The 23,139-nt window shown below is 45.1% G+C and overlaps 4 protein-coding genes across 4 annotated transcripts; 2 read left to right on the top strand and 2 right to left on the bottom strand.

Annotated features, from left to right (window-relative positions):
• Positions 1–1,650: 1,650 nt before the first annotated feature.
• Positions 1,651–5,378, bottom strand: LOC135815805 (uncharacterized). Its single transcript, XM_065329147.1, has 4 exons — positions 4,941–5,378; positions 3,631–3,650; positions 2,808–2,929; positions 1,651–2,372 (listed from the first exon to the last, which is right to left on the bottom strand). The coding sequence occupies exons 1-4, from the start codon at positions 5,246–5,248 to the stop codon at positions 2,208–2,210; spliced, it is 615 nt and encodes a 204-aa protein (XP_065185219.1). The 5' UTR covers positions 5,249–5,378; the 3' UTR covers positions 1,651–2,207.
• Positions 5,379–5,526: 148 nt separating this feature from the next.
• Positions 5,527–7,299, top strand: LOC135815803 (serine/threonine-protein phosphatase 2B catalytic subunit-like). The gene has a single exon (XM_065329144.1). It carries the CDS (start codon positions 5,614–5,616, stop codon positions 7,006–7,008), a length of 1,395 nt encoding a protein of 464 aa, XP_065185216.1. The 5' UTR covers positions 5,527–5,613; the 3' UTR covers positions 7,009–7,299.
• A 652-nt stretch (positions 7,300–7,951) lies between these two features.
• LOC135815802 (lysine-specific demethylase 8-like) lies at positions 7,952–13,482 on the bottom strand. Its single transcript, XM_065329142.1, has 5 exons — positions 12,723–13,482; positions 11,506–11,699; positions 10,828–11,023; positions 10,280–10,429; positions 7,952–8,755 (listed from the first exon to the last, which is right to left on the bottom strand). The coding sequence occupies exons 1-5, from the start codon at positions 13,146–13,148 to the stop codon at positions 8,498–8,500; spliced, it is 1,224 nt and encodes a 407-aa protein (XP_065185214.1). The 5' UTR covers positions 13,149–13,482; the 3' UTR covers positions 7,952–8,497.
• A 262-nt stretch (positions 13,483–13,744) lies between these two features.
• On the top strand, positions 13,745–22,213 carry LOC135815801 (T-complex protein 1 subunit epsilon-like). The gene is made up of 11 exons (XM_065329141.1): positions 13,745–13,931; positions 14,007–14,067; positions 14,495–14,659; positions 17,905–18,103; positions 18,540–18,732; positions 19,105–19,254; positions 19,778–19,897; positions 20,390–20,575; positions 20,877–21,014; positions 21,276–21,456; positions 21,888–22,213. Exons 1-11 carry the CDS (start codon positions 13,827–13,829, stop codon positions 22,016–22,018), a joined length of 1,629 nt encoding a protein of 542 aa, XP_065185213.1. The 5' UTR covers positions 13,745–13,826; the 3' UTR covers positions 22,019–22,213.
• The last annotated feature ends 926 nt before the right edge of the window (positions 22,214–23,139 follow it).

The following is a 23,139-nucleotide window of genomic DNA, read 5'->3' as shown; positions in this document are numbered from 1 at the left end:
TTGTAATATACAAAAACTCAAAATATATTATTATTTATGATTATTTAGGGGATGGCCCACGCGTGCACGCCTGGTAAAAAGAAAAAGAAAGAAAAAAGAATGTCTGGCACCTAGTACAGTGGATATCGGTTATAAAGTCATCGGACATAGTGATAAACCGGCTATATTGATACAAAATGAAAATATCAAAAGCAAAACCAGAAAAAGCCAGTCAAATTATCATTATAACCAATATATCGTATATAGCGATAAATCGGCTATAAGGATACAGAATCACCATTCAAAACACCTCTTTGTGCAGAAAAATTATCGTCTATAGTGATAGCAACACACGAGTGTGAGGCATTGATGTCTCGACTTGGAGCCACATGTGTGTTGTCATAGGGTATTCTGGTCTGGTGCTTCCTGGATGATGCCTTTGGGCCAAGAAGTTCTTCACTCTAGACTGGAGAAGGTGCAGTAGCATCCATCACGTATCAGTACGCTACATTAGCACGATCGAGTACCCACACGTGTATAATGTGTATGTATGACGCGCGCAGTTGAAAATCGCCTGTAGTGATATACCGGTTATAGTGATAAAATGTGAAAAATCAGAAGGGCACGTTATAACCAATATCTACTGTAGTAGTACCTATACCTATGAATTCAGGGAATGGCCCACGCTAGCGCCTGGTAAAAAGAAAATATAATTATTATTTACCCGTATTACCAAGAGTACATAACCACCGGGGGGTTATGTACTCTTGGTATTACCAAGAGTACATAAACCGGTTTATGTACTCTTGGTATTACCAAGAGAGGTTTATGTACTCTTGGTATTACATGTATCTCTAATCTGTAATAAGCACGGTCCTTTGTTTTTTCAATGTACCTCCGCCCCGTGCTATTATTGGAGACGTTCCTTTATTGGAGACTGTTCCATTATTATTTCAACCTCATTCAGTCAGAGGCTTGTAACAAATGTTGCCATGCCGAATTCATGTCAGACACACATATCACGTTTCAGGGGTTTTTCGCCGGTACAGATAATGAATTTACACAGTGTGCTTATAATGGAGACTGAGCACTTTTTTTTTTGAATGCCGCCCCAGGGTGTTCTATTATTGGAGACGTGCTATTATTGGAGACTGTGCTTATATTAGAGATAATACGGTAATAATTTTGTCGAAGAAGAAACACATGAGAACGAGTTATATTTAATATGTGTTTCTTCTCTTTTGACATTTTATTACTGGCTCAGTATCCGAGTTTAAATTAATAATTTTGACCACATTTTGACTGCACGTTTGTCCAAAAGTAAAAAAATAACTACTGTAGGGGCTATTGAGCTAGATTTGCTAGTCTCGTATAGGGGAGCAGGCTTCTCCGGAAAATATTTTCAAATTTCATCTCCACCTTGCCGTACACAACAATTGCATACTGTACTGCTGCACAGCACCGTACACCCTTCAGTGCCGGCAAGAGTACTCTTGGTAACGGGGTGGTGACCTTCTCTCAAGCCAAGTAAAGCGCTACGATCATTACGGCATTTGTGCAACGATGGCACACACACACACACGTCTGGTAGCAAGAGCAAGTAACCCTGGCCTCATGCACTCTTGCTGCCAGGCTGCAGTACACCGGACACTGCACACAAGGCTGATCAAATGCTCCGGGTAAAGATCTACTCAGGTTCACAATTCCAATAGTAGACACATAAATGCACCGAGGAAAGTATACTTGTATATACCGGTACTAGTGTTGTGTAGTAGGTCTTGCCAAGAATCCAGCGGGTAGTAGATCTACACCCGCCACGAGTTACAACACTCGTATAACTCCATACAATAAAAAGACAATGAAATGCTAATGTGAAGAACATTCGATAGACAAGAAGAAATTTGAGTAAAAGAAATGAAAGAAAAGACTTGACAAGTAGCAACAAAGCACAGACCGAGAAATTATTGATCAGTGCACAGACCGATGCTTGTCACTTAGCAAAACCAAACAAATTAAGATCAGCATCACGCACCGCATCATACCGAACAAAAGGACAGCAACGGACCCAAACTATGCAGATGGTGCCCACTTGCTTGTTAAAAAAAAGCCAACCAGCGGCACGAGAGAGATGAGTTTAATTTTTGAATATGTCCTAAAGAGGTTTCATGTTAGTTTCTGTGATTCAGAGAGAATATGACGTGTAACAGTGCAACTTTCGACAAGGTTACTTATGACGAAGACGGTAAAGATGGCGACGCTGGTGTTGCTTCCCGACTAGCTGCACCTCTGGGCAGTGTGAGGTTCGGTAAGTAATTACCGGAGAAGGCAAGGTTCAGAGACTCCTCGATCATGCGCAGGTCGTCTTGTGCGGACCGGAAGTTGTTGCCAGCATCCTGTGACATTAAAGACCAGACACCAGAGATACAACTCATACGAGCAATCTACGAGACGAGGTTCTATTTCAGACAGAAGGAGTACCAGCAACTATACTACACTCAACACACAAAACCGGGGAAGGGAGAGAAATGGTGTACTCATTTTTGTCTAAAGCTGTACTGTGACTAGATTCGGCAAAAATCCCCCAACTGAGAACACGTACAGTCCTGCTCAATGAAATCCAGTCAAATTCCTCAAGTATGTGCCGGGCGTTGCGCAGCCCTAGACCTGCGAACACTGGGCTGCGAAATGGTGCAAGGCGCAAACTTGAGCGACACGACTGGATTTCATTGAGCAGCACTGTACTAGCGAGCACACATAGGGACTAGGAGATATATTTCTGGCGTTAAGCACACTATCGCACGACCATAGACGGCACCTAGAACACATACCTCAACAAAACTATGCACGGTGCGGAGGTGGTTTCTCTGCTGCTGCATATCTTTCGTCAGGGAGCGGTAAAGACCACAGATCTGGCTATTCAGGTCTTTGCGCACTAACGTCAAATCTTCCCCTGTGAAAACAGTGTAGAAAGAAGGAAAGAGTACTACAGTTAGTTCTCTGGGAGCACTCCTTACTAGTCTCGTAGCAAGGCAAAACCTACACACAACAGACCCCAGCAAGATTCATCACCGAACACAAAGAATGTGCTCATTCTTGGCTCCTTGATAGAGCAGAATGGAGCTGCTCAGCATCATTGTCGAATGTGCGTGAATCCTGCACATGCGTACAGTACGATGGATAACATTTCTGGAAACAGAACTGTTGCCATGGACATACCAAAGAGGAGTCTTGATACAGTACGACTGGCATCCCGCAACACCATAATAATTATAGCCTTTAATACTGTGTTCTACTGGTTTCCACCAGCCCCTAGCCTCGTGGAGCGGGTGAAGACCACCACTGTTCCGGGTGGACAATATGAATGCACATACTCAACGGGCTACCGCAGTCAAATCTTGCTAAAACCCACATATTCCTTTCGGACAAAATATTGGGATGGATGTGGAACCGGATAGCCGAAAAAGCGTTACACTGTACTCTGAATGTTCGTTGAATATTCGCTCTAACCAATCTACCACTGATTGGTAAGGGAACCGGATACAAGCAGAACGACTATAAAAAGCAAGGTCTGACTTCTGAATGCAGTAGATTCTACCACTACCTGTAGAAACAATTAAACAGACCATAAATGTACAACCACTCGTCACTTACTTAACTTCCGGTGAAGTAACCTAAGCACAGAGCAAACAGAATCGGAAGACACAAACAAGACTCAGGAGTTACAGTTATGCAGGTTGAATTTTCGGTTACATTGTACATGCGATGCAGTGAATGGGATTTTCGGTCTTTGACCACTTTGGTGGGTCTGATCTCCTCACCTCCCACCGCTTTAGGACCTGCATCTGCGCCTTGGTCCTTGAAGGGTGGTGGCGTTCCTACGGATGCGGAAAACTCGGCCTCTAGCAGAGTCTGACGCGAAACGTGATTTTTTGTACATGTGAAGTGTATGGGATACGACTAGTGCCTGGAAACACTGCTGCCGAAGGAGACGAGATACAGCAGAATATCACAATCACAACACTTCTGATGAGACATGTGCATTGCACGCAACCACCACATCAAAATAGCAGCCCCCCCCCCCCCCCCCCCCCTCTCTCACACATATGCGTGCGCACCCACCCCACCCCCACACATGCACACTGCCACTCAGTCACTTCTCCCCTGTTTGGGGTCGCCAGAATCGAGTTCACCAATACGAGATCTGGCCAGTCAGGACACGCTTTTAGGATCACCTTTAGGTCGCCTTAGTTGAGTTCATCGCAGCTATTAAAAAGTACCATAGTGTCTTGTATTAAAGCCTGTCTCATATAGAAGCCAGATTTTCAAGATGCATTGTCAGCACATAAGCCTGGTTTTAGTGTTGTATACATAGAAATACCCGTCTTGTATAGAAGCCTGTCTCATGTAGAAGCCTGTACAATTTCCCCCAAAAGTCATATACGCCGTGTGTTTTATACACGACTTTACGGCATGTGCTGCTAGGCCCTAGGACAGGAAAAATAGTTCACCCTATCCAAGGGTTCATCTTAGCCCCGAATTATGTTATCTGACCCTGACTGTACAGTATGTTCTTAGCAAGAACTGGTTCGCACTTGTGCATGTCAAATCCATGAGTCAACTGGCAGTAACGGCCACCGCTACAGCCAGCACAATGTGCTACAGTATGGCATTGGCAAAGAAACGCCACGCTTACGCACTGGGTTGACGGTGAAGTGACTGCCTGGGCCTGAAATGAGCTTGCCGAGGCAGCAGGAGCAGAGGAGCACGTGTGCAAGGCCAGTCCATCAGCACTCAGGAACCATTCCTCGTACTCCGTACATTGCCGAACACGCACACACACACGCGCATGCACACACACGCACGCCCATTTCCTACTGTGCGCTGACCCTTACATTGCCGCACACACACGCGCACGCGCACATCTCTTACTCTTCACTAATCCTTGTTCAATGCACACTCACGTTTCGTATTTCGGATCGCGTTTGGTACGTCGCTTCGATGCACCCCCAGATGGCTGCCTCTTTGTAAGCTCCTTCAGTTTATCTCGAATATCCACGCCAATTAATTTGGTGCTCTTCTGGTCTTCTTCAACAGTCATTGGTTCCACAAGAGAAGAAGCGTCCTCCTCGTCTTCATCCTCAGTTTCAGACTCTTCGCCTGACACAACTGTCCTTGCTTTCGCCAGGGAACTAACATCGGGTGTTTCTTTCGCCCCAGTAGGCTCAACTTCCTCATCAGATTCAGTATCCTCTCCTTCAACCACGGGCATGATGGACTTTTATACCAACGCCAGTGGCGATCTAAGTAAGCTAGTTCTCAGCTAGCTGTCAATCAACAAACATGCAATTGCTGAAATAAAAATCTAAAAGTGCTCATGAACTGAAAATGAAAACAATCAAAAATTTGCAGAAACCGTTTTGGCTTTGTTGTGTACATGTACGTCATCAGCACAACACCCAAAAAGGCAGGCAAACAAACGCAGAGATTTTGTGCCTTTGCGGGTCGGGCGCGGTAAACCGGGCATGCGCGAAAACGATTGTGTGAATGCTGGCAAGGTCAGATGCTGGCCCACCGAAGTCCTACGAAATTTTGAGATGGGCTGGAGTTGCTGTTTGCGGAAGTGAAAGCATCACCATGTCGGATTCAGAGACGTCCAAGCAGGACGTCGAGAAGCTTGACACGGTTGAGAGAGCAGTACAGAGTGTTGCGGCACCAGTAGCAACTAGATTATGTATGTCAGACTTGTATGATGCCAATGGAAAATGCAATACGGAAGTCCTGAAAAATCATTTCATCCGGGAAGGGCGGATTGACGAGGAAGCCGCTCTCCATATCATAAAAACTACCACGGAGCTGCTCCGGAAAGAGGACAATCTAATAGAGTTAGATGCTCCCCTGACGGTATGTGGTGACATTCATGGCCAATATTTCGATTTAATGAAGCTGTTCGATGTTGGAGGTTCCCCCGAGACAACGAAATACCTGTTCCTCGGCGATTATGTTGATCGAGGATACTTTTCCATCGAATGTGTGCTGTATCTATGGGCGTTGAAGGCCACGTTCACGTCAACACTCTTTCTCCTTCGTGGTAACCACGAATGCCGTCACCTGACGGACTACTTCACATTCAAACAGGAGTGCAAGGTCAAGTACAGTGAGGAATTGTACGATGCTGTAATGGAATCTTTCGACTGCTTGCCTCTGGCTGCTCTCATGAACAAGCAGTTCCTGTGTGTGCACGGTGGTCTGTCGCCTGAGATCCACACGCTGGAAGATATCCAGAAAATCGACCGCTTCAAGGAGCCACCAGCGTTTGGGGCAATGTGTGACATGCTATGGTCTGATCCCCTGGAGGATTATGGTGCAGAGAAGTCCTCTGAACACTTCACACATAACAGCACAAGAGGTTGCTCATTCTTCTTTACGTACATGGCAAGCTGCGAGTTCCTGAAGAAGAACAACCTGCTCTCGATTATCCGTGGACACGAGGCCCAGGACTCTGGCTATCGGATGTACCGAAAGAATGAAGCGACTGGCTTCCCTTCATTAATTACCATATTCTCCGCACCCAACTACCTGGATGTGTATGGAAACAAGGCTGCCATCCTCAAGTACGAGAACAACGTTATGAACATTCGCCAGTTTAACTGCTCTCCGCATCCGTATTGGTTGCCAAACTTCATGAACGTCTTCACGTGGTCAGCACCGTTTGTCGCCGAGAAGGTGACCGAGATGCTCGCCGGCTTGCTGAATGTCTGCAGTGGAGATGAGCTAGCAGCGGATGATGACCCTGCTCGCCAGAAGCAGCTTCGACAGGAAGCAATCCGACAGAAGATCCGTGCCATTGGCCGGATTTCCAGATCGTTCGCCCAGGTTAGAGAACAGAATGAATCTAGCTTGAAGCTCGGCACACTGAACAGCACAGCGGTGTCCTCAGAAACAGCAGATGCTCTCGGTGAGGGACAGCTGGACTTCGATAAGGTGAAGGAACTCGACAAGGCCAATGAGCGAAACCCACTCGCATCCTGATTTTTGACTCCTATAGACAGCACGACAGCACAACAAATTTCGTGATTCTTTTTCTTTTGCATATTTTGCATATTTTGAAACTACCTCATAATGATCAAAAATGGTAAACAATTTTACCAGATAAGCAGAATTAGGTGTGTACAGATATTATCTCGTCCGCTGTGTGGACTTCTCTGTCTGATAGCTTGCAAATAGTACTAATCCTATCATGCATCTTGTACGTAGATATAATAATTATGCTGTCTTATACAATGTACTTCCTGGGTACACTAGAGATCTTCAGCCATCTTAGATGCTCTGACAATTGTGGCTCGATCATGTATGAATTGGTGGATATGTGTGTGCTCATGGGACTCTACTATGAAGTTCATCTGGTCACAGTCCATGTAATCAAACAGTTTACATGATGTGTTGTTTGGTGCTTGTCTGGATATCGAAAGTAAGGAGTGGTACACTATGAGTCTATCGTATTTGTATCTTGCTAGACTTACACGTACAAGTAAAGTGCTGGATCTGCTGCAAATTACACATTGACTGATTGATTTGAGAGAAGCCTGAAGGAGCATTGCAGGTGGGTGTAAATCTCGCTGGACACATACATGTAGGCAGTATAAGAACTGAGGTTGCTCATTTGCTCTCTTGCCACAAATGATAATGTGATGCCAGAGCGCGAGTATCAAGAGTATTATTTACTCTTGCTAGCACGTGTACATGTATGGTTTATACCAGGGAGTCGGCCTGTACCGTTTGTGTGTTTTCAAGACATGATCAGCCTTTCGGTTTCTGACAACGATCGGCTTGTGACATCACCCTAGTTGTACCCCCAAAAAATGGTTTGGGGTACGACTCCCTGGTTCACCCGGTAAACAGAGCATGATTTTTCACGAATCAAAATGATGCATGCAAGCACACAACAGTAGATCAGCAATGCCAATGGATCTCATATCCTCAGCGCATCTGCACAGAACTGCAAGTGTAGATCATGACTTGCAATCCGAGCTATTCATGAACATCGTTCAAGGGCTTGGATGTATGAAACATGCATTGCAAAGCATCACGCAACATCACAGAGTATCCTAACTCAACCTAGGCTAGAGCGAGCATTCACCAAGATGCGTGCAGCACATCAACATGCACTTATGAATATTATATTTCACATGGTTGTGATAATATTATACCAAGTCTCCACCCAATATGGATTCTCCCTCAGTCTCACGATAGGCAACCATGAAAGATGGGTGTAATGTAGAACGGCACTACACACTCAACCAATGCCTCTGTCCAATGGTCTTGGCAATGTTGCCGTGAATATTGCAGGCTTGTTGAAAACAGTCTGCAGGGAAAGAATACTACAATGTAAAAATCAGGACCATGGTCCAGCCACGAGCATAACAGGAAGTAAAAATTAAAGAGAGACTGAGACAAGGAAAGCGAGAGCACAATATAGCAGCACAAAAAAAGATCAACTTTTGGCCAAGAAACAAAAAAACTATGTCCACCAGAAGCTGACAGAAAAACTAACAGACAACGAGCGTACATAGTGCCAGAACTTTGGCGGAATATAGAGAAGATCGCCTGGCTGTACGACGCATTCCCAGAACGGCGCCTCGGCAAACTTAGGAAAGCGCTGCAGGTCTGGGTTTTCACAGTCCACCTGGCTTGTGTTGTGCATCATGGCCGAGTCGTGCGGGTACAGTAGATCACTGTGTGCAGATGAATACAGTCGAATCAGTTTCTTACCGACCACCTGCAAACCAGTTAGACAAGACATATGCAGCAACACACCCATTGTCAAGTTCCTTGCACTACACAGCAACCACATCAGCTACTTGATACTGTAAATATACAAAATTTCGGCACTTGACGATTTTTGACATTTCGGCGGCGATTTATTTTCGGCGTGGGGTAGAGGGCATGGTATAGTGCGACAGATGCTGTGAAAAATTTCATCGGCGTTTTAATTTAGGCGTTTTGGGTCGGTGCCGAATATAGCCGAAATTAAATAGCTGCCGAAAATTTGTATATTTACAGTAGTCAGCTGCATTCGTCTGCCAGTCTCCTCCACCACCCTACACAGTGGGTCCATTGTTATTAGGCGTCTGCCTGTTTTGGTTTCTCCACTATAAATAAAAGAATACTACTACTAGTCACACCCCAGTATCCTGTCAAATATGGATGGTTCCCTCAACACGTCTTCCATATATAGGTGAATTGTGTACTTCTTATGAATATCGACCGAGAGCATTGTACAGCAAATGGCAAATATGGTACAAATAAAAGCCTACTGTAGTACTGAGCCTCCCTTTTTTAGTGAGGTCCTGCATTCTGCATGAAACATAGAGAAGAGTCTACGGCTTAGCGTGCTTTGGATACCCGGATCCAGATTTCTACGCGGACCTCCGGAGATAAGGTTCTCTACGTTGTGGCACACGCAAAGAAAATGCGTACGGATCTGCTGGGTATTATTCAAATCAGGCAGAAAACTGTCAAATTCGGAACGGGAAATCCTCAATACACATTCCACGTGATTTCTTTTCGTGAACGCAGAGCAGAACAGGTTTCCTTTACGCTACAGGAACGCGAAGAGTGTTCCCGGGGTTAATCGTGTCGGGTTCCCGTAGCATAGAGCAGAACATCACAATTATCTTAACAAAATGTGTCAACATGAAAGTTAGTTTATGGACTTCAAGCAACTGCCTGAAAAGGGGGTTGCCAAGTGACAACTGCTCTATTCAGTTGCTATTCACCCAATCTCCGAGTTACTTAAAAAGTTTGATTTATTGATTCGTAAAATTATGTCATCTCGGGCCATTCGCCCGTCGTCAGAACGATTTACAAGATGCGTTAGACAAAGCAAAGTGTACACCTGCAACATTGGACACATCGACCAACAAATCGACAGTGTTATCAATGCGTGTGGTTGGTCTACACCCATATATTCCAATTGAAGAGAGAATTGAGCGTGTCATCGCCTTTCTGCAACAAACCCAAGTCGATGTAGATCTGCTGGGAAATACATAGTCACTCGCTTTCATGCTGCTATATAAGGTCAGGTTCACCCCTTGTGAATCATTCTGAGATGGATGACTGGCCCAAAACGTCAACATATTTTACAAATCAATGAAGTTAATTTATCAAGTACAAGTAGCTCAGCGTATAAATTGCATAGTAACTCAGAAGAGCAGTTGTCAGTTGACAAGCCCCCCCCCCCCCCTTCTCCATAACAAGTTGATTTCAAACAATGGCAAAAACAAACAAGAAGTCTACAAACCTGAGCAAAGACGTTGTGATACGGGTCGTGGTGCAATGGTGACACCGTTCCGCATGGACCAATCCACGCATTCACCACTGGCTCAGTGTCATCGGACTCAGACAAACAGCAGTAGTCCGGCACACATATGTCGGAGCGCAGTTCTGGCAGCTGCAGAGACACAAAAAGGGTCAAATCAGAAAGAACATGCATTGGACGCGACTAAAGGTACAAAAGAAGAGAATGCTGACTCATTTCATGTTTGAGTTAGACCTAACCGGCTGGGGATTCCAATGCTCCTGACTTGGTCAATCCGAGGCGGGACTCATTGAGAACTCTTTACATACTTGTCTTTACGAGTTGAAAGAGAGAGAGAGAGAGAGAGAGAGAGAGAGAGAGAGAGAGAGAGAGAGAGAGAGAGAGAGACTTTCTAGTATAAACACTTGCCACAACTGTACCTTGAAGGAATGACTCAGTATGAGAAAAAAACATGGCATATCACATTGCACCTCAAAATTGCACCTCAAGGCAACTCTCCATATTGGTTGATTGATGGTACATGTACATACTTGTTCAAAGAGCTGGTGTTGTGCCAGGTAATGCGTTGATGACTTTCCAGCCACTTCTTCCGACGGCGCTTCCGAAATAGAGTCAATGAAAGAGTTGATGGTCATCAGCGCTTGACTCCAGGTTTGGTCAGTGTACCTTGCTCCGACTTCTATGGGCACTGTACGATCGCCCGCAGCTTGCTTGAGATACGCCAAGCTGTGTTCACATTCGAAACAAATTATTATGTCTATAAGTGGAAATACTGAATGATGGCACGACTCACACAATTCGGATACAAATCAGGATGTGAGGTGCTATTTACATGGAAAACTAGGCTAGCTTTTCACTCTGGGATAAGTGAGTGAGGACTGAGGGTGATCAGGGCCGGCTGATGGTGTGCTGGGACATTGAAGTGATAAAATCATAATGAGAAAGGAATACTTCAATGCTCTGTTCAAAATCTTCTTGTGATGAACCTGGTGACATGAGCACTAGAGTAACCCTGATCAGTAAATACTGATACGGAGAGATTTTGGCAGGAGAGCAGGCTGCTTGTCGTAACAAGTGCTCAGGGAATTGAGCTCTCCAATCAAAATCTGATGCCAAGGTGGCGCTGCACAGTGCAGTACCAAGCAAAGCACGACACAAGAGCTGGATCAGGACCACTCAATTCAGTGTTCAGTGTCATGATGTCTTACCTCCACGGTCTCGAGGAGAGTGCTGGCCAGTGGTTAGTTGCATCAGTGATGATGACTGGAACCTTCTGGCGCATATACTTCTCCTCAAACATCAATAAAGATGGGCATTGAACTCGTTCAATTGGAAGTCCTCCACATTGAAAGTCCGGTCCGCAAGGTAGCTTGTCGTTTGGCAAGGAATCCGACACAGATGTCTACAGCATGCGGATAGAAGTTTAAAACACAAAATAATAATAATCATATCAGAGGAGGAATGCTGTCAGTTTTTTGAGCCAGTATTTCAAGAACGGTTTCAGTTGATGATCATCAGTCGAACTACATGGGAGTTGATGGTAGCAGAGTCAAACCGGTACTATCAGTAATTGAACCCAACCGAGCGCTGTAAGCCGAGATGGAGGACTGCTGCCCATGTACTATAGCGTGTGTGTATGTGTGTGTATGTGACATTGTATGTGTATATGTGTGTGTGTGTATACCGTACTCACTTGATTAGAAGCCCCTCTCGAATAAAAGCCCCTCTTGAATAATAGCCCCCCTACAAGGACTGTTTGAAAAAATACAAGCCCCTCTCGAATAGAAGCCCGGACTACTATTCGCAAAGCATGGGGTGACCAGGTAGTGCCATGTATGAAGGTCAAGTGTGCAAAAAACACCCCGTGCATGTTCATATTGGTATATGTCCTGGTCGACTTAGTGTGTGCGAACTAACTCAGGGTCGAGTTGCTGTGAATATGAAAGTTTTAGAGATTTGATTGGAATACTGGTATGGAATGAAACAATAAAAGCCCCCCCTCGAATAGAAGCCCCTCTTGAATAGAAGCCTCCTCAAAATCGGTATTGAAAAAATAGAAGCCCCCGGCTTCTAATCGAGTGAGTACGGTATGTGTGGGTGCACATCCAGTGCATTTGCAGATTTGCGTGCTTCTCTTGTGACGGGCGTATACATGGTACATGTGTATGTGCGTGTGTGTGCGTGTGTGTGTGTGTGTATGTGTGTGTGTGTGTGTGTAACGTACACCATGTATACTTAGGAAGTCAGATTCAATAGGTTTTCATCACACATTCATTGAGCATGTCACGCACCAGGTCAGAAATGACAACAATGGTCACGTAGACTCCTTCATTTTCAAATTCATTAACTTGGCAGCCCAAATCTTATGGGTCTATGTTCCCTATGCTAAACCAATACTGGCAAGCAGATTAAGTGATATGCATACCTCACGAAGACGATTTGTTAGAATGGCAGCAAGGCGGTGTAAGTGATTGCCTGGGACAGGTGCTCCCATCAGCAACCCAACATCACATGTCTTCAAAGATTCCTTCAGCAGGCCTTCTGCAGCCAGACTCAAAGCCATGGATATAGAGGAGTATGTGTACAGCTGGCGCCATAGGACAGATACATCACGCCAGTAGCCACTATTCAGTTTCTCCCAACAGATATCAAGTGCTCCTTGCGACAATTGTTTACCTGTGGAAGGCGTTCTATCTACCACGGATCCAATAGCTGATTGTATTATAGCAGCAACAGGCTCAGCACCAATGGTACTGACATCCACAGACGATACATCTTCGCTCAGTGTTGCTAGTGAGTGGCCAACATCAAAACATTGCTCAACAACAGTAGAAAAGCCTTGGTGTGCCATCGCGCAGTCTTGTAAAATTACTTTCTTAAAATGGCAATGCTCTCTCTATTCAGATGTTGTTCTCTACGCTCATTATTGAGGAAAGCAAATTTGTAAAATCGTTTCAACATTGGAATCATTGCTGCCTGAGCACCCTTTTTATTCAGTCATCAAGAGACAGCGGGTGCTGATAGTGATACCCCAGACTTGCTGACTTGATCCACCTCGATTTCCACTATGAACAAGAGTCATTATCACTACAGTATCAGGTAGACATTAGACGTCGACGGTATATACCGGTACTGACAGTAATACTAGTCGGTAGATCAGTGACTGAGAATTATTCCAGATCAGGGGGTTTCCAGTGGTTTCAGTTCAATGAAAATAATTTGTGCATATGCATGACTACAAAAAGTTGAAAAAGTGCATGTGTGGTGCTAGCTAGCTGGCGCGTGCAAGATCGAGAGTCGATTCATGCAAGAAAAGTCATCTGACATATATATATAATAAACAAAAAAATGCCAAAGTATTTTCAAGATTTTTTGTAGCGGCGCCATATTTATTGCCATGGAGATGAGCAGTCATGCCCCAAAGCAGCCAACATGGCGCGTTTGAGAAGGCGAAGAGTTCGTCAAAGGAAGATCTCGAAGAAGGAGCTGCTCTTCCCGATTATATGTAGTCATAGAGTAAAAATTCACAATGAGCTTGGCTCAATCCTTAGCCTTCGATGAGTATGGCAGGCCCTTCATCATTTTGCGTGACCAGGGCTCCAAAACCCGCTTGTCAGGCATCGACGCACAGAAGGTAACATTTACATCCAATTCATTTTCGCCGCCAGATTTGTAAATTGTAAATTGTGCTTTGTTTTTATATTTCTAGGCGCATATCAATGCGGCGAGAACCGTCGCCTCTACCTTGCGTACATCGCTTGGACCCAAAGGTAGCTATTCCGAATTTTTAGCACAGCTGCTGAAGTTTTCAAATCAAATATGTACATTCCCACTTACCTCATCTTGGGGGGTCTTGCCTCCTCCAAAATATTGTTGTTGAAACCATACACGTACTCTTGCATTATGAGATTCCGCGATACTGATTAATTGTTAAGTGTTCACTGGTCATTTCTACATTGAATTGCTCAGTTGTCCACTTTCAATAGCGATTTTTTTATTTATCCATTTTCAACAGCGAATTGTGTCATTAATTTTGAAAACCAAGTTGGAGACACTGAGATGATCGTTGGTGTCGACTTCTTGTATCTCTCCAGTCACAATACATACACACTTTAATACAAACCACACTTACAAACGTGCAGAGTAAAAGGCACACACATGTAAGAGAGTAGAGCATATATATTTTCGTGTGCTCAGGTATGGACAAAATGATGGTCAGTGGTGATGGGTCAGTCACCATTACCAACGATGGTGCCACCATTCTCGCTCAAATGGACGTTGAGCATCAGATAGGAAGACTGTTGGTCGAACTGTCCCGATCTCAGGATGAAGAAATTGGTGATGGCACAACAGGTGTTGTTGGTAAGTTGGCAATAGCAGCATCTATATGAATGTGTTGGGCCACGCTTTTTGGTACTACTGTGCCCTCCCCCCCCCCCCCCCCCAACACACACAGATGAATCCATTTCCTCTTTCACTCGTAGCTGCTTTCCCTGATCTCCCAGGAGTTCAGTTCATGCAGTGCTGCACACAATCTCTCATGGTTGATTTCTAGTTTCACTCACGAGCAATGGAGTTTCAAGATTTTGGTCTGGTGAAAACTTCGTGATATCTTCCGACCGAAAGTGGAGGCATTGTAGCTCCACTCAGAGACGCAATTATTTCATTCAATTTGAGATTTTATTAATGTAGACCAGGCGCTCCTTCCTGGTGATTGGTTTGAATCATTCCATGTAGGTTCATCATCAGTCCGTAATGGTATGGATAGGGGAACAGCCCAATCGCAAATAACACTACATGTACTCGATCGTCAGTAATCACTGCTCGGGGTGTTATTCAGCATACTGTATAAGTACAAATTTTCGTTTGGAATTAACTTCGCTATATTCGTTAGGGGGCACGGAATAACTAAAAGTTTTTTTCTGAATGTTCGGGGTGGCAGACCTCAACCGAAAACGAAATTTAGTACGTAACAAGCCTGCTGGTGGAGTGATATGAGCCTGAATCGGCAAAAACCATCACATGTGCAAAATTTCAATATTTTTGTGCTCCAAATTGATCCACAACCACTGATAACCAGTCTCAAGAAATTTTAGACCAATCGCAGCACCGTAATTGACCAAAAAATGCGGTACACCACATCACTGTATGGCAAACGTTGGAAGTGGCATTTCTGTGTAGGATGCAAGTATGAGCGTTGGTATGTGTCTGATCCTGTTAGGCATTGTCATCACTCAGCCGGCTAACAAGGAGGAATTTTATAGTCCTTGGGGGTTTACTCAGACACTGGCTTGTCCAAGTAAACCATTGGCTTCACTGACTACTGCGCAGCTAACGGCATATGGCCAAGTTCCAGGGCCTGATATTGCATCCACACCAGGCTCTGTACTGATGCTCTCCAAGCCCTTCACTTCCGTGAAAACATATCACACGGAGTCCAATCACAGTAGCTGTGACTGCTCAGCACACAGGCTCATGAGCATGAGGTACGTACTAGGTGCAGATACATTCAACGGTTACCTGACCGTACAGGAACGTATTTTTTGAATTTTTTTGGGAGCTGCTGCATGGACCAAATAATGTTTCAAGTTGATCAGCGTCCAAGCCAACGAAGCAGATATTGTCTGGCGCTAGCTCTCGTTGCTATTCCAGTCGTGAATAGAGACGCCTTTGCTCTGCATCGTCACTGTCGATATCCGACAAACTTACTAGTGAAGGAGTCGTTCATCGCTCAACGCTATCCGTCATTCTCATCAGCGCTGCTTTCTTCTACACGAAGTCTGCAGCCTTGCCGAGTCGCTTTGTGGCAGGAGAGAGTGGTCCTCTGGAGCTCCGCGGCTTTCACCTGACTCCCTTGATTAGCAATCGCCATTCCAGTCATCACCAAAAATGTCGCGTCGTGATTGGCGTCAACGACGATCGATGCGTGTGCGATGCTCGCGCCCCGCGATCGTACCTACTTGGTCCGTTTCATCGCAATTGTCGCTTATCTCCCACGCACCTTTTGACAGGTAAAACCCAGTCCTATCTCGATATCTAACTCACATTCGTTTGGGAGGTTGTGATGGCAAGATCAGAGGAGCCAGAAAGAAAAAACCATCGCGACTAGCGCCAGTGGCATCGCGATTCATACAATTTTGATGGAAAAGTGGGAAACTTTTCGCTGCAGTGAATGCACTGCAGTGAATGCACACATTCACTGCAGCGAAAAGCCAAGCGCAGCTCAAAGACCGGAACTGTAGCAGGGGAAATCGACATCCTGACCTGGAGAGCGTGACAGTCACGGCCAGGCCAGCCAGCTCAGTTGTTTGAACTGCAATGTTTGAACTGCAATGACCTGGTATTCTTTGCAAGCGTGCAAACTGATGGCGAGATGGTGGCAAAGAAGACATTGTCCGACCTGGCAGCGGCAGCACAAGAGTCGTGGTCAGCGTATCCAGCAGAGCGTATGACAGCTGTCTGGAGAGGGATGTGTGCCTGATTCAAAAACATTGTTGAACACACAGTACTGTAGTGACAGACGGGTCACGCTGCCCACGTTCCTCCAAGTGCCAAAGTGACAACCGCGACTGTTCCTTTCCCGTCGCTGCTATACGCCAAGCGGAGAAAGCAAGAGATACGGTACTCTACGCTAGCAGCTATACACACCAGTGAATGTGAGCTCAAGTGGCATCAGCTCGAGTGATACAGAGCCAGAGTCGGATAAACTAAAGCCTGAGTGCAAGAAGGCGCTCCGTCGCTGTTTTCTTTTGCACATTTTTTGTAACCTTGCTTCCTTTCTTCGACTTGCTTCATCAGATTCCATCGCTGAATTTATTTCTTGTGGCGGACAGGAATCCTGTATCATGCTTCTTCACTATGCGTATTGGAAATTTCACAGAGCGGTAAAAAAACTCCTGTTCTTAGTTGCGATAGATAAGCGACAATTGCGATGAAACGGACCAAGTATTCGCCAGCCAAGCTCAGGTACGTGGGGTTTCCCAGCCGTGTCTCCTCACTTGCCTGGGGCTTGCCTAGCTAGCTAGTCACTGACAAACAAACAAACACGGGCTTGTCAGGCGGAATAAAAGACTAGTGACAAGAAAGAAGGTGATGGGTAGTTGTTAGGTCCGCGACTTTTCTTTCGCTCGACTTCAACGTCACTTTTTGATCAACTTGATATCGAACACAAGTGATGGTTTTCGCTGATCCGGGCTCATATAACGAAAGATTTCGTGAACGAAAATTTGTACTTGTACAATAGAAAAAATGAATAGGTCACCCATCCCAAAGTATTTGAACTGAATGACTCCGCAACCACCAATCATTGTTCAGTATTGTCCTGCACCAGTCAATTAGAAGTTTCATTGACCTGTTGTATTCCTATGCACGTGTAAAAGCAGCCAAGCGGTTCCTTTGTACTGTCAGGCCCTAGAGGACGTGCTACAGTAACACTGCTATCTGATACAATTGTTTGGTTCTTATCCATTCTTATTGACTGAAATAGCAGAACATTTCCGGATCCTTCTTGCTCTGATGCATGTTTCCTGTTACCTACATGGATATATACAGTACAACATGTTGATGATATAATAATTATTATATTTATATGTTATGTGTGTGCGCAGTTCTTGCTGGAGCGCTTCTTGAACAAGCAGAGCAGCTTCTGGACCGTGGTATCCACCCTATCCGTATTGCTGATGGCTATGAGCAAGCAGCAAAGATTGCCACCGACCATTTGGACACAATCAGCGAGTCGTTTCCTGTTGATCCCAACAACAAGGAGCCTCTTATCGAGACTGCCATGACTACCCTCGGATCAAAAATGTATGTTGTTTTCCCCCAATAAGGTTCAGTCCTAGTGTATGAAATCCGACCACTCATTAGAGAACTGGAGCTGAAGTTGTATGTAAAGGTTTCTGGTGTCATATCTATTGTGCAGCTGCAAATAAATTCAGTGTAAGATTGCTCTCTTGTCTCTGATTAGTTTAGTTTCTAAATAGCACTGTCCGCATGGATCAGGATTCCTGTTTGGCCTGCACTGTGGCCATCGGGCCAGACGCCATGCAAAAGCACCGTTCACTCTTCTAACTACAGTGCAAGCCTTCCTCGATTGTTTGCTCTGACTGAGGACGAGTTACATTTGTTTCATTGTTTGGGTGGATTTCACCCATCTCTTTTCCTACCTTGTGTGGCTCATATTTACTGCCATTGCAATCGGGTATCTATCTTACAATCGTATTGTTCTCTATTTCTTTTTCAGTATCAACCGCTGTCACCGGCAGATGGCTGAGATCGCCGTCGACGCCATCATGGCAGTTGCCGACATGGAGCGCAAAGATGTTGATTTTGAGTTGATCAAGGTTGACAGCAAGGTCGGTGGCAAGCTTGAAGATACTCAGCTTGTCCGAGGTGTTGTTGTTGATAAAGACTTCAGTCATCCACAGATGCCCAAGGTGAGTTCTTTGAGTGATAAATGTATTGAGCTGTGAAGGGGAGAATATTACTGCGTGATTGGTAGTGAAACTCAGAAGTTTAATCGACCTGTTGTATTCCTATGCACGTGTAAAAGCAGCCAAGCGGTTCCTTTGTACTGTCAGGCCCTAGAGGACGTGCTACAGTAACACTGCTACCTGATACAATGGTGTGGCTCTTGTCCGCTCCTATTGACTAAAATAGCAGGATATACTTTTTTGCCTTGCCTAGCTTTTCTTTTCTCAATAGCCTGCTATTGAAATCTACTCTTTCCAAGACACTTTGCGTGCGGTACGGGCACCATTATATCTCTAGCAGAAATCTATAATCCTTGTTTTCACTCTCGTTGTCAGGAACTGAAAGATGTAAAGCTTGCAATCCTCACATGCCCGTTCGAGCCACCGAAGCCCAAGACAAAGCATAAGCTTGATGTCAGCTCTGTTGAAGACTATCGCAAACTCCGAGACTACGAGAAGGGCAAGTTCCAAGAGATGGTGAAGCAGGTCAGTTTCAAAGAATATTTTGTTTCCATTGGCTCATTCAGATGTTCCTAGCATGAAGTGCTGTAAGATTTGAAATAATGAGTTATAGCGATTTGCAGAGTTTTACTGCTTACCGGACAACGATCCCTCTCATCACACACTCGTCTTTTACTTCTTGCACAGGGGAGATTGTTTCAGGTAGTGTTTCTTCAGTTAGCGATGGACTTCGTAGCCTTGCGTTCAGTTTGCCAGTTTCTTGCAGTATTTCATTGTTAAACTCATTGTTGCACAGACCAGGATTCCTGTTCAGCCTGTACTGTGGCTGTCGGGCCAGACGCTGTGCTAAATTACCTATTCCTCACCTAACTACAGTTCAGGCAGATTCCCAGTTGCCTCTTCTGACTGAGGGTGTGGGACATCCCTTGAATTTGGATTTCCGTTGTTACATAACTTTAGTCACCGTCCCAGCCCTTCCGGTCTCTTTTTTCAGTGGAAACTATCTTATGTAGAGCCTAATGTGCGCAGTTTGCTCCTTGTTTTGTAGGTCAAGGACACCGGTGCCACGCTAGCAATTTGCCAGTGGGGTTTCGATGATGAAGCTAACCATTTACTTCTTCAGCATGACCTCCCTGCTGTGCGATGGGTTGGTGGTCCCGAGATTGAGGTGAGGCTGTTTTGAGAATACGTGTCTTCACTCTAACATCAATTGTAATAATGGTATTATCCTAATAGCTACGCATGGATGAATTCCTGTTTGGCCTGTATTGTGGTCTCTCAGGCCAGACACCATGCAACATTGAAATTGCCGGTCTACGCTGGAGAGTCTTGCTTCTGCTCAGCTGTGTGTGGTATTGGGGTTTCTCACTGCCCTCGCAGCCTGTTCAGTTCATGCCTTTCTGGTTTGTGATATTGCTCGGTGGAGTGTTTGCATTGTTTAGCTGTTCAGGGATTGAAGTTTTGCTTCCTTCCAGGTGCTCTATCCAATGGAACACTCTGTGGCAGCATTCTATGCTGGGCAGGCACACATTACTACTTACACTTCATGTATGCTTGTTCGTGACTCTTTGCTTATCGCGCCAGAAATATATTTCTTTGTCTAGGCTTGAGCACAGCCCTGCAATGCCAGTTCTGTTTGCTGTTTTTGTATGTATCGCAGCTCATTGCTATTGCAACTGGTGGACGTATTGTGCCACGGTTCTCAGAGCTCACAGCAGAGAAGCTTGGCAAGGCTGGTATTGTTCGTGAGCTGTCATTCGGTACAACTAAAGATCACATGCTGGTTATTGAGGAGTGCCCCAACTCTAGAGCTGTCACCATCTTCATCCGTGGTGGAAACGAGATGGTGAGTTGTAATTCTCTTCCTTTCTTTTCCTGTTCGTTTATGTTGCTTTTTTGTAAGTGTCGCATGGATCAGGATTCCTGTTTGGCCTGCACTGTGGCCATCGGGCCAGACGCCATGCAAAAGTACCGTTCACTCTTCTAACTACAGTGCAAGCCTTCCTTGATTGTTTGCTCTGACTGAGGACGAGTTACATTTCTAGCCTTGTAGCTGTTTTTTATGCCTTGTGTCCTTTTTTTTGATTATCTAACATAGCTATGTATTACTCCTGTGTTTCTATTCCTGGTTATCTGATCTTTGTTAGATCATCGCCGAGGCAAAGCGCAGTCTGCACGATGCCCTCTGTGTTGTACGCAACCTTGTGAGAGACAACCGCATTGTCTATGGTGGTGGCGCCCCAGAAATCTCATGCTCATTGGCAGTGAAGAAAGCAGCCGATCAGGTGTGTATTTTCTTGGTGTGCTATGGTAATGGTCTCGCTGAGGTGGCATCTATTATCATTGTCCTAGTTTCATCTAGAAATTGTCAGTCATGGGATATATTGGAGTTATGAAATTGTCGACTGCATCTCTTTGTAGTTGGTTATTGGCCTTCTGAGCATGAGCTTTCAAGCTTGATTCCCATGTAGTGTTTTGTGAAGAAGCTACTCCTTACCCTTTATCTCTGGCTCACTCTACATCTTTAACTTTGTTATGTGTTTCAGATCTCAACTTTGGAGCAGTACGCTCTCCGTGCTTTCGGTGATGCCCTTGAGACCGTCCCGATGGCACTGGCAGAGAACTCTGGCCTCCATCCGATCCGCACCCTTGCCAACGTCAAGGCGCAGCAAGCAGCGGAAATGAACCCACGTCTTGGTATCGATTGCCTCAGCAAGGGAACCAATGGTAAGCTGCGTGCAATCTCAGTGTATGGCCCTTTCCCAGGTTGTCGCTGAATAGTAAACTGGATTAGCCCGTACAGAAGTCCAACCTTTTTGTACACTAAGCCTCAAGGCCAAAAATGGGTTTTGACCTACTAACATGTCTTTTTACATGTGATTTATATGAATATATTGAACGGGTATAGCAAGAGACCTGAAGATGAGGTTTTGGCTTATGGTTGAGAGTGATGTGCTCATGATAAACAGCATTATTTTGTACTGTACATCTACTAGCTCCTTGCCCGCTCACTACCTAGTAGAAGCGTTGTTGTTTTGTTGATCTTGATCTCTAGCATGAGTGTCGCTGTCGTGTGAGTCGTTCATTCACCTGTATTGTATTTCACCAACGCCGTGCCCTGCATCTCTTCTTCCTTTTGTGTGCTGGTAAATCTGCAGACATGAAGACACAACACGTCATCGAAGTCTTGCACTCCAAGAAGCAACAAATCTTCCTCGCAGCTCAACTTGTAAAAATGATCCTGAAGATCGACGACGTCCGCTCGCAAGGAGAAGGCCAGGGACAGTAAATTCTTAACCCAACCCCTCGGCTCTTGTGTAAATTTTCAAACCACATGTTCATATCTTCCATATTCCTTTGTTATGCTCGACACATGAAACCCACAAAACGATGCACATACCATCATGATAAAATATCTGTATTTTTGCTGAAGGAGCTCAATGGATTTCAAAAAAAACTATGGCCGATGTGTGGCCCATGTTCATTTGTTTCTCAGTGGTCCGACTTGGGTCAGAACGCTGTAAACATAACTCGTTCCTAAATCCTCGCTCGCTGAAATCAATGTGGAGGTGGTACCGAATACTGTATAGCAGGAAAATTTCGGACGGAAATATTTTCGGACAAAGCCAATTTTCGACCTTTCGTACGGATTATATTTTCGTACAGTGTTGCATGCTAAATGCACGTGTTCGCATGTACATTCCGCCTATAGTGTACATAACTTCACAGGGACAAATTTTAGAACGGAATTAATTTTAGTACAAAAGAGGCTGTGTAAGAAATCGTCCGAAAATAAATTCCGTCCGAAATTCCGTCGAGCGCAATGCATCATGTGAACGCGCCATTCATTTGTGTGCATGGCGGGTTGAAATCTGACCCGGGTTGAAACGCCTCGTGTAATGGGCCATTCACACTACGCCCGGAACGTGGCGTACGTGACGTTTTCGTCCGGATAGCCATGACAACATGGAACGTGGCGGGAAAATCGTACCCCTGATACGAAAACGTAGACGACGTATCCAGACCCCTGTACCGAGTTTCGTTCTGTCGTTCCCAGCAGTTTGTGTCCAAAAGAAGCTGTAAACACAGCTGTACGAGCAGCGTGCGCTGGCCTGTGTGAATGCACCTGCATGAAAACAACGTCTGCCAGTACGTCGTATTCCAAAACGTGACGCGTATTGTAACGTAGTATGAACAGCCTGTCTGTTACACAGGCGGATGCATGTATCATGTACCGTAAAGTACCGTTGATGCACCCCCTCTCTAATTCCCGCCCCCTGTCGATTTTCTACCTGTGAAGCGACTTCGGTGTATACAACGAAAATACGATGTTGAACCGACGCATGCACTGCCGTACACAATACTTGCCAATCCAGGATGAAAATGTGCACAATCCAGGACATCGAGTCT

Source organism: Sycon ciliatum, chromosome 4 (genome assembly GCF_964019385.1).
Source record: "Sycon ciliatum chromosome 4, ocSycCili1.1, whole genome shotgun sequence".
Lineage (NCBI taxonomy): Eukaryota > Metazoa > Porifera > Calcarea > Leucosolenida > Sycettidae > Sycon > Sycon ciliatum.
This window is presented reverse-complemented; position numbering and strand designations above follow the sequence as displayed.

Excerpts from the sequence above, each read along its gene's own strand:
- LOC135815803 (XM_065329144.1), top strand. The coding sequence starts at position 5,614 with ATGTCGGATTCAGAGACGTCCAAGCAGGACGTCGAGAAGCTTGACACG.
- LOC135815805 (XM_065329147.1), bottom strand. The coding sequence starts at position 5,248 with ATGCCCGTGGTTGAAGGAGAGGATACTGAATCTGATGAGGAAGTTGAG. Across the intron at positions 3,651-4,940 it reads CGCGATCCGAAATACGAAAC|GTTACTTCACCGGAAGTTAA; the intron begins GTGAGTGTGCAT and ends CTCTGTGCTTAG. Across the intron at positions 2,930-3,630 it reads GTTACTTCACCGGAAGTTAA|GGGAAGATTTGACGTTAGTG; the intron begins GTAAGTGACGAG and ends CTGTTTTCACAG.
- LOC135815802 (XM_065329142.1), bottom strand. The coding sequence starts at position 13,148 with ATGGCACACCAAGGCTTTTCTACTGTTGTTGAGCAATGTTTTGATGTT. Across the intron at positions 10,430-10,827 it reads AACACCAGCTCTTTGAACAA|CTGCCAGAACTGCGCTCCGA; the intron begins GTATGTACATGT and ends GTGTCTCTGCAG. Across the intron at positions 8,756-10,279 it reads ATCACAACGTCTTTGCTCAG|GTGGTCGGTAAGAAACTGAT; the intron begins GTTTGTAGACTT and ends ACTGGTTTGCAG.
- LOC135815801 (XM_065329141.1), top strand. The coding sequence starts at position 13,827 with ATGAGCTTGGCTCAATCCTTAGCCTTCGATGAGTATGGCAGGCCCTTC. Across the intron at positions 13,932-14,006 it reads CAGGCATCGACGCACAGAAG|GCGCATATCAATGCGGCGAG; the intron begins GTAACATTTACA and ends TTATATTTCTAG. Across the intron at positions 18,104-18,539 it reads ACTACCCTCGGATCAAAAAT|TATCAACCGCTGTCACCGGC; the intron begins GTATGTTGTTTT and ends TTTCTTTTTCAG.